This window comes from Vigna umbellata, chromosome 1 (assembly GCF_029865625.1).
Source record: "Vigna umbellata cultivar VRB3 chromosome 1, Vumbellata_1.0, whole genome shotgun sequence".
Classification (NCBI taxonomy): domain Eukaryota; kingdom Viridiplantae; phylum Streptophyta; class Magnoliopsida; order Fabales; family Fabaceae; genus Vigna; species Vigna umbellata.
The window spans coordinates 26,884,193-26,894,349 of record NC_142165.1 but is presented as its reverse complement, the minus strand read 5'-3'; the positions used below and the strand labels follow the sequence as shown (position 1 = coordinate 26,894,349).

Sequence of the window (10,157 nt, the reverse complement as noted above, 5' to 3'; positions counted from 1 at the left end):
AATTTGTACCACTAACCTGGACAAAATTCAACATAGCAAAAAACACCTCTGATGCACTACCACGTTGGACCATCCCTTTTGCTAAACAGGACAGTTTCCAAACTGCAAAAACTACCTTCGAAGTGCAAACTTGCTGAACCAATCTTGGCTACTTTTGGAATTTAAACTATGCAATAAACGCTATAGAGACAACCCTTGAAATTCTCACTACATTATGCCTCCTTAAAGTTAACCTAGACAGACTCCATTTCTGCGTATGCAGGCCTAATAGCTTACTTCATGGAACTGCCAAACTGTGAACTATGACAGTTTTAAAGACTGCAGAAACCCCCTGACATTCTTACCTAATCCTACCATGACACTCTCCACTCAGTCACGGCTCATTCACAAAGCAAATACACTTGACTCTCACACTCAAAAATCCTGGATCGACTGGACCACACTGCACTCTAGAGCTATATCAAACCAGTGCATTCCAGACTCCTAACACCAGGTGAAAAATCTGTAAGCACTAGACTGCTACACTAACACTCTAAAACTACTCCCCAACCATAGGGTTGTACTCAAAACTCCCTTATCCAACTACTCCTAATCGCAGACTACGTGAAGCCACTGCTCTGCACCTTTTAGAAACCCTCAGTTCGTTCGTTCCAACTCATGATATTGCATTTCAAGTTCAATTACTTAAACATACGAGACCAAAAGCGTATCAAACTTTAAGCACATAGGACTAGTTAATTACCACCACAGATTTAAGGCTATGCTGCAACAGATTTAAGCCAAAAACCATAAACCGGTTTACGTTCACATCATTCACAGAATAAAATAGTATAAACCAGCATTTTAGCCACAGCAGCATACATGAGTGGCTGAAAGCAGCAAGAGTATAGCGTCTAATTCAGCCTACCCTGTCCTACAAACATACATTCTCAAAGGCCAAAAACAGCACTTCACCCGATTAGGATTCATATATTCACAAACCAGACTTTGTTTTAGTAAAATAGTGAATGGAAATGTGTTAAAAGCAAGCAACATTTTAGTCTGACAACTAAAGCACCCTCCATTTTCACACATAGCCCGATACATTCTACACCACAGCATACATCAAGTCTGCCCCAAGGCAATCCAGCAATTTCCAGAATTAACATAGCAATCACACAATGGTCATTCCTCAATTCAGACTTTTCATAGCTAATTACACCGCATTGAATATGATATAATAATGCTAACCTGGTTGCTGCCTACTGCACCTACAATTTCAACTCAATAACAGAATAATAAAACCATCTCCAGCAGTACAGTTATAATTCAATTCATGGTAGGCCTAGAAAAGAAGGAAAAATAGTATAATGACACTTTCATTACATCCAATTAAGAAATTCCAGGGCAGTGAACAAAAAAGCATTCCACCCAGTTCACAAAATTAAAAATCATAGAAAAGAATCAGGTTACCATCCCTTTACCTTGCTTTGTCCTAGATCTTTTCATGGCTAATACTCGGCACCAAGTTTTTCTCCAATTAAACATTTTATGTAGTCAAGGACTAGAGCACAATATCACGTTACAATATCACTTTCAAACATTAAATTTTTCTTGGATCTTAGATTGAACTTATCTTATTTGTTATTATTATTTATATATACTAATAGAAGCCTATAAATATTCTTAATTTAACTCAATACTCATTTTATATTTAAATATTTTTTATTGATTTCAGCGGCGAGTCCTTATAAATAGACTTCCTTCTTTTTTGCAATAAGAAGTACGTATAAGCTTCCGCGTCAGGTTCTTTCCACCTCGAATCTATTCGGCAAAATTCTGGTAACATATATATATATATATAACAAAATTTAAGAGTTTTTATTGAGTTCTAAAAAAGATCTTAATTAAAACAATCCCACCAAAAAGTGACTTAACACAAAAAAATAAAATGCATGGAAACTCAATTAAATTCTTTTACCCTAACGTCAATTTGTATCACTATTTTAACGAGTTGCATGGTGCGCATGAACTTCGTAGTCGACACACCACCACCACACGCATCACTGGTCCAACAATAATATCAAAGGTTTTCATCAACCACTAATAACCAACCACGTGCCCCACATGTGATCCACACTTCCTCCAAATATCTCCTCCCCCATTCCAAAAGCGCCACATTCACTTTCTTCGCCACGTCAGCGCTATCATGCCACATTCTGTCCACGCGTATCGATCGTACAACGCTTCCTCTTCTTCTTCCACCGTCGATCTCTCTGTGATTTTTCAGACTTAAAATTGTGGACACCGAATTTTTTTCTAGAATCTCGCGTTTAACGAAACCACAACCTCCACGCGTTCTCGTAGATTCAATCTGCGTGGACTCAGGGAAACATTGCAGTTCAAGGTGCTAGTAATGCTCCCTGCTACTTCACTTCATTTTTCTTTTCAACATTGTCTTTCTATGTGATTATTTACCATACATGTATTCCCAAACAAAAGTGAAAATTCCATTCGTTTTAGAACTCATTAAGTAACACTGAATAGGTTGCGTTGATGCGAGTCTTTCCATGTTATATTTTAGGATTGTTTCTTGATTTCTGTTAGTTAGTGCTGTTGTTTGGAAGTATTGGTGTATCAATTTCTTGTTTGAAACAATGATGACAACAAAATAATTGAGCCTAAGACTTCGTAATGGGTTTTATATAGGTATTTCAATTGAAACCATTTTTCTATCGTAAAATTCGTAACGGGGGATAATTAGTGTCTGATAAAACAATATTTTGGTTTTTCATTGTATTGCTGATTTTGGTTGTAATATTTATATTGGTGCTGATGTTGATGCCACATTGATGGTTAATCAAGATCTTATGCAATTTTGTTGTAAGCAAATGTCATTGATATTGACTTTATCTGCTCTTGTAGGATCTCTGCATTGAAAATTTGTTTAATTTTTTATGCTCTAAACACGGTTTGGAAACCTGGCATGGGAGTTGTTACTGTTTCTACCTCAGCTGCTAGGACTCCATTAAGATTGAGTACAAAGTTGATCAGTCGTCAGCAGGCACATAAACGACTCTTAATTGTAGCTTTTAAAGGAAATAAATCGAATAAAACCACTTTGGTTTCACCTCAGGAGCAAATTCCTCTACCCGTGGAAACGGCAAAGAAACAAAGGAAAAGGATAGAAAAAAGTAATGAGTCGCTGAAGAGAGTGAGAGCTGTCTCTACTGATGAAACCTCTCCATTCACCATGGTTGTGGACTACAATGAAGCTGCAGCCAAACTTGAAAATATATATAAACTCAGCTCCGTATCTGATACTTGTGAGACGGAAGATACAGATAGTAAAACCAAGAGAGTATTCCGGAGGAGGAAGAAGGTTGGTGATGAACATGATGGCAGAAATGATGATCATGTGGTTAGAAACCTGAATAAGAAGGCCAAACGATTGAGTCTTGATAAAAGGATTGCATTGAAAAGGAATGCAAAGGAGAAGGTAATTGTTCAAGCTCAGAAAAAAAGAGATGTTAATAAAGTAGAGAAAATTGATGCGCTTATCAGGGAGTATTCAGCATCAACTGATTTAGTTAGCATGGACTGGAGGAAAATGAAAATTCCGCCAGTTCTTCCTTCTTCAGAACATGCATGGTTATTTAAGTTGATGGAACCTATGAAGGTGAAATTATTTTCCTGTTTTGGTCTCCAATTCATTTTCTTTTATGATTTTTTTTCCTTCTCAAAATAGAAGTTTGTCACCTTTGATTGTTGAATGTCAAAGAACCCTCCAACCTAAAAGCTTAATCAGGAAGATAATGACTTTCAACTGATTTTTGTCTTTTGTACACATACACTTCATGTGGCGTGAATGATGTACAGAGCAGAGGTTGCTCTTAACTGTATGGAAATTTAATCATGAGAATTAGTAATCAAGGATCCACATCTTGAGCATACAGTCAAGAAAGCATTTGATGTCAAGGAATCTTTAAATTTAATAGCCTAAGATCCTGAGTGAAAATTCAAGTATTTGTGATACTAGGCTGTGTTTTTTGTGGTTCAGTCACTCCTACAAATGAGAGAAGATTTACAGGAAGCAGGGAAAGAAATTTCGGATGGTGAACTAGCAGATGCAAATAGCACTAGCATTGTTCAAGTAAGGAAAGCTATAGAAATTGGTCAAGCTGCGAGAAACAAGCTCATAAAGGTAATATGGAATGTTCAACTCTTCTTTTAGATTGGCTTATAATAAGTCTTCAAAGATCAGTGATTTATTGCGCATATATTCCTTTTACTTCGCTCTCTCTCTGCTTGTTGCTTTGGAAACGAATGGTTTAATTGTTGATTTGTTTGTTGATATTCTTTGGAATGAGTAATAGTTATATTGAGATTAATAAATCATAGTGGTATCTATTGCAGCACAATCTCCGACTTGTATTGTTCGTGATTAACAAATATTTTCAAGATTTTGCAAGTGGTCCAAGGTTTCAAGATCTTTGTCAGGCTGGAGTTAAGGGACTTATCACTGCAATTGATCGATTTGAGTCAAAAAGGAGACTTCAGCTATCTACATATGGTCTATTTTGGATTAGACATTCAATTGTTCGTTCCATAACCCTCTCAAGCTTCACACGTGTTCCTTTTGGACTTGACAGGGTATTCATTTTTCTTATCAATATGGTGATTCTTTTTGAAAATGGATTAGTTGATTTTAATTTTACATAGGCAGCATACTTTTTTAATTTGGCCTGAATTATATGGCAATTTCAACAAATCTGTTTTGTAGGTTGAAAGTGAAAGACGGAAAGATCCAGGATTGTTTTCCTTAGGACTTGACTTGGAAGGCTTTTTTATAATTAAAATAGAATACATGAAAAAAGTTCTCGGTGTTTTTTGACCGTATCTAATTTTTGCAAAGACATTCAAAGAAAATATGTAGGTTAGGAAATTATTATAGACTTAGGAGCAGTCTTTTATAACATCTCACTTTCATTTTAAACAGGTCAGAGCAGATATCCATAGAGCAAAACTCGAGTTAACATTTGAGCACCAGAGGTCACCAACGGAAGAGGAGGTATTAAAAAGAATTGGGATCTCCCCTGAACGATATTATGATGTACTGAAGGCATCAAAACCCATTCTATCTCTGCATTCAAGACATATAACCACGCAGGAAGAGTTTATTAATGGGATTACTGATCTTGATGGTGTGGATGCTGATAATAGGAGGCAAGTTGCTGTTCTAAGACTTGCTCTTGATGACGTGGTAAAAACTCAACTCCTTGATACCGTCCCTTTGATGATAAGTGAAATTTGATTAATGTGATAAACGTTAGTGCTTTGAATGTCGAAGTTGTGTGCTGCTTGCTATACCTTTAATTAACTATGATTTATCACATTCTTGCCACCTTAAAACACTTCCTTAGTCCTTTTTAGTGTCCGTCCTTGATATAGTAATTTTTTCACGAATACAGTGCATATAGAGGCCTCACTAACAAATAGCATAATGTACGTCAACTGAATAATAAAAAAAGACAACAAAGATCTTACTGGAATTGTATATTTTCTCTGTGTGTTTCTCAAGGATACTATTTTTTTTCTCTTTCCGACTTTTTGGACATTATCAACATTCAAGTACTAATTTTGAACATCTACCATCATATTCAAAACTTTACAAGTCATAAAAGCTTGGAGTATAGGTGCTTAAACTTTATTTGATCTTCTACAATCCTAAAATCATAGTATGATGTTTAAAAAATTAACTGATTTTAATACGTAATAAAATAACTAGGCACATACATTAGGTTCTTCACCAGCATTAAGGAATTTTCAACTCTAATGGGAAGGGAAGAGAATTGTGTAGTTTAAGTACCTTTCAATGCAAAGAAGTGTAATCCATTCAAATTATTTTAATGATATTCCAAGTTTGATTTATTACACTTGTAAACACTGGATCCTTGCAAGAGTTATCCTCACTGGACATAGAGACACCTAATACCTAGATGTCTTCTGATGGAATCCCCAAAAATAGGTATCAAAGTGGGATCTTCCACTAAGTGACATTACCCATACAATCCATTGGATTCTAAGGTATGCCTCGTTTGAATCAATAGGAGTTAATTAATGCAGGTATTGAACCAAGGATTAGAATCCTCTTGGCTTGGAAAGAAGAACTTGGTTCCTAACATGTGTAGGAAACCCATCTTTTATCATGCTTAAGTCATTAAAACAGGCAGAGAAGAAAAAGATGGAAAACCACATCACTTGAAATGACTCACGATAAGTGAGAAGAATCACCATTTGAATTCCAAACAACTTAAGATAAGGCTCCACAAAAGAAAGAGTATCACACTCAAAAGAGCTTACAATTTTCTCTAGAATTCTCAGAATTTCAATTCATTCAAAAGTCTTAGGCAATGCTACAAAACCTCTTTATAAGGAGAAGTTATGCACAAAGTAAGCTAAAGAGCCAAGGTTCTGGATGATTCCTACACTAGGCGCGCATTCCACATGTGGTTCCTTCAACTTGGCGCCTAAATTTGAATTAAAATGGTCTAGATGATTCTTGGTTAGGCGCACCAATTGATGCTGTTTTCCTTGTCTTGCTTGGTCTTTGAAGAGCGTAGAAGCTTTCTATGGGGGCGTGTTTCAAGTGTGATGCGCCAGGATGCTTGGCAGTTCAAAGAACATAGAATCTTCAATGGACGGTGCAGTGCAAGCTATGTATTGAATGCTCAAAATGATCTAGGTCCTTACCTCAATGGCGCCCTTCAGTAGGTTTTCGTCCCTTGTCTTTAAGGCAGTCACCACAAAGCTAGGTCAAGCCTGTTCTTGTATTATAACTCAATTAAAATATATTCTAAAATTATAAACAAACCCTAAGACTTTTAAGTCCATGAAATGTAAAAATAAGAAAATAATTTAACAAGATCCTTAATCGTGCTTCTAGTGATGAACAGTCTACTTTCCAATACATAAATAAGCGCTTAACTAATTCACTGGCAGAAATTTTATTCGTGATTCATAATAAGAGGAAAATCAAAGTCTCTAGATTAATTTTTTATATAGTAATGCAATTTTACGACTTTTGTTTATCATGTTTCAACTGCCTTAAATGGATCTACTTAAGTATTGAAAATGTATGATTTTGATCCTCCAAATTTTCCTTGGAGACTAAGTTAGTCATTTTGGAAGGTTGTTTTCATGTCATGTCCTTCCAGTTAGTAAATTTTGTAAAACCATGCTATGGAATTGACATTGTCATTTGTTGGGAATTTTTTTGTAGCTTGATTCCTTGAAGCCAAAGGAAAGCTTAGTGATTAGACAGAGATATGGACTTGATGGCAAGGGTGACAGAACCTTGGGAGAAATCGCTGGGAACTTGAATATTTCAAGGGAAATGGTTCGGAAGCATGAAGTCAAGGCTCTCATGAAGCTTAAGCACCCTGCTCGGTTGGATTATCTCCGTCGCTATGTTGTATAGTAAATTGACAAATGTATATATGCTTCTGCTGCTGTCGTTATAGTCCAAGTTACCTATAGTCATGCCCATGAAGATATATATTACGATTATTTAAACATACAAAATCAGCATTAGTCAGGTAATTTGTATATGAAGGAGTTATTTGTCATAAGAAATAACAACCTAATGCATGTTACATGTAATTAGTTGTGTTTATAAAATTACATTCCAAATTATACAATATGTCCAACAAAGTTCCTATCTTTGTACTATGATGTAAAACAAATTGAATACTTTTTCATAAAATACAATTAAATTGTGTATTTTAGTTCTAGAATAAAAGTTTTTTAAGAAGTAAAATACATAAATTTATGTATAAGAGATATTTAGCTTTTTATATATGACGAAAGCAGGGTAGTAAAGATAGAAAATAACTTAATGTGTACTCTGATGAGGTAATTTAAGAGAATAATTCATTTAATTGGAGAATTTGAAATTAATTGAAATAAAATTATTTGCTTGGATGAAGAAATTAAAAGGAAATTGAAATTGAAAAATTTTAAAAAGGTATTTCAAATAATTAAAACGATAGAATTTGAAATTTACTAAAAAAATAAAAAAATTGAAATTTCATATGATGAGTTCATGACTCGTTATGAAGCAATGGAAGACCTTTCAAAGAGAGTGACTAGAAGCATGACTATAAGGGAGACCTCTAACCTTTCTTCTTTATCTTTATTTTCTATTTCTTTATGTTCGACTTTTCCTAAGTTGACTTATGTTGATTTGACTTTGGTTAATTTATTGATCATAATTGACTTGACTTAAGTTGACATGTTGACTCTTGGGTTGTTTATTTTGTAAGGTAAGTTTATGCCAAAAAAGGAGGAGGATTGCACTACTTGGAGTAGAGAAGAGTCCTAACCTTAGGGTAACTCATGATAAGGTGCATGTTTGGAGAAAGGAAGAACTTAAAGTTGGCATTCTCTTCTAGAAGGTCAAGGACATATACGAGAGGCTTAGGGACCAAATTAGGGTTCTATCAATTTCAAGACATCTCCTCTAAACCTAATTTCTAGAAGCTTAGTTAATATTTTTAGGTGTACATCCTTTGGCTTGTATTATTGCTAACAGACCCCTCACCCTTAACTATATAACGAGCTCTTTAAGACTCTTGAAATGATTGAATATTTTTAAGTAAAAACACTATTTGACCACACCTTGTGAAAGAGCTATTTTCTTAGAGTGTATTCTTTGTCAAGCCTCATCTTGAGATTATCACTCAAGTGACAACATACATCATTAATCTTAGGTTGGTGAGCTTTAATGCCTCCTAAGTAGCATGTCTTCATCCTTGAGCTCCCCACCCCTTTTCTATCTTCTATCTTTTACCATTTTTCTTCTCCTTTGTTCATTTGAAGCATGTTTATATTCGGCCATTTATGTTACTCTTGTGTTCTTGTTTTTGTTTTCATTAATTGAGCTTGTCTCCTTCTCTTGAACTCTTGGAAGTACACATTCACATCTAGATAACATTGTTATCTTAATATCCAATGGAAATATTATTGACTCTTCGATGCTCAAGTCAATAAGAGAGTTAGAATCTTTGTAAATATCGTGTGTATCAATGTTTAAGAAAAAATATGTTGATAGAGGGAGTTAAACCTACCTTTTATATCTATGTTTTTTATGATGAACAAAAGAATGATTTTATGGTTTCTTGCACAAATGGCATAACAATTTATTTATCTTTATTGTGTTTGTGCTTGATATATGAATTCATTAATTGATAAATGAATCATACTTTAAACAGATTGAATATATCATTTCTGGTAGAAATAATTGATTTAACATAGTATATAATCTCTTAGATTTCTTCAGATATCATTGTATGCTTAATAGGGGCAAACTGCTCAGTAGTAACTGATTACATAAGTTGTATAATCGATTAAAACTCGAAGTTATTCCATTATCTGTTTGATAAGTGAGTTTATCTGTTTAAAATGGAAATTGGATTAAAAAATTGTTTAAGTATAGAATTAATCGATTACATAAGTTGTATACTCGGTTAAATAAGTTTACTTTGTTCAAATCCATTTCATTTAATATCCTGAATTGTCATAATAGTCAAATGAATGTATAATTGGCTAATGAGATTATATAATTGATTACATGCTTAGATAACATGTTAAAACAAAAGCAAACTTGTTAAACCAGAAGGAAAAACTTAATATTACATAAATTCCTTAATCGATTATAATGCGTCAAGATTCAAAAAATCCTATAAATACGTGTCTTGAGCTCTATTTCAATTCAATTCAATTGCTATCAGTTTCATAACTAACTATTTCATTAAGTTTTGATTACAAGAGCGTCCAAGAGGTGTTCTTGAAGAATCAAGTGCAAATTGGGTTACTTACACAACAAGATTCTATCAAGAAACTGGGTTGAAATGTTCTTATTTAATCTACACTAAGAGGAGTGTAACTGGAAGATCAGGATCATCATTGACAATTTGTATTTGTCTACCTGTGCGTGTTGACGAGGGGTTTGAGAGTTGTGAATGTTCTCAAGGATTGTAAGAGAGTGGGGGTATACCTCTCTTGTTTGCTATATTTGATTTTGAGTGTGGTGAGAAATACATTAAGAGGGATGTCTCTAAATTCTTGTAAACTCAATCAAATTTATAGTGGAATCCCTTCAACAACGAAGACTGGAT

At 34.4% G+C, this 10,157-nt stretch overlaps 1 protein-coding gene and 1 long non-coding RNA gene across 3 annotated transcripts; one reads left to right on the top strand and one right to left on the bottom strand.

Moving 5' to 3' along the window:
• Positions 1–926: 926 nt before the first annotated feature.
• LOC148205028 (uncharacterized) lies at positions 927–1,605 on the bottom strand. Its single transcript, XR_015783004.1, has 2 exons — positions 1,464–1,605; positions 927–1,324 (listed from the first exon to the last, which is right to left on the bottom strand). It is a non-coding gene; the product is annotated as an uncharacterized LOC148205028 (long non-coding RNA).
• Positions 1,606–2,227: 622 nt separating this feature from the next.
• LOC124846281 (RNA polymerase sigma factor sigE, chloroplastic/mitochondrial-like) lies at positions 2,228–7,641 on the top strand. 2 transcript variants are annotated; one of them, XM_088102196.1, is made up of 6 exons: positions 2,228–2,386; positions 2,905–3,478; positions 4,040–4,183; positions 4,396–4,632; positions 4,979–5,242; positions 7,262–7,641. In XM_088102196.1, exons 2-6 carry the CDS (start codon positions 2,966–2,968, stop codon positions 7,457–7,459), a joined length of 1,356 nt encoding a protein of 451 aa, XP_087958322.1. In that variant the 5' UTR covers positions 2,228–2,386; positions 2,905–2,965; the 3' UTR covers positions 7,460–7,641. The 2 variants fall into 2 exon arrangements, with proteins under 2 accessions (XP_087958322.1, XP_047179462.1); XM_047323506.2 differs by having other exon boundaries at positions 2,905–3,658.
• The last annotated feature ends 2,516 nt before the right edge of the window (positions 7,642–10,157 follow it).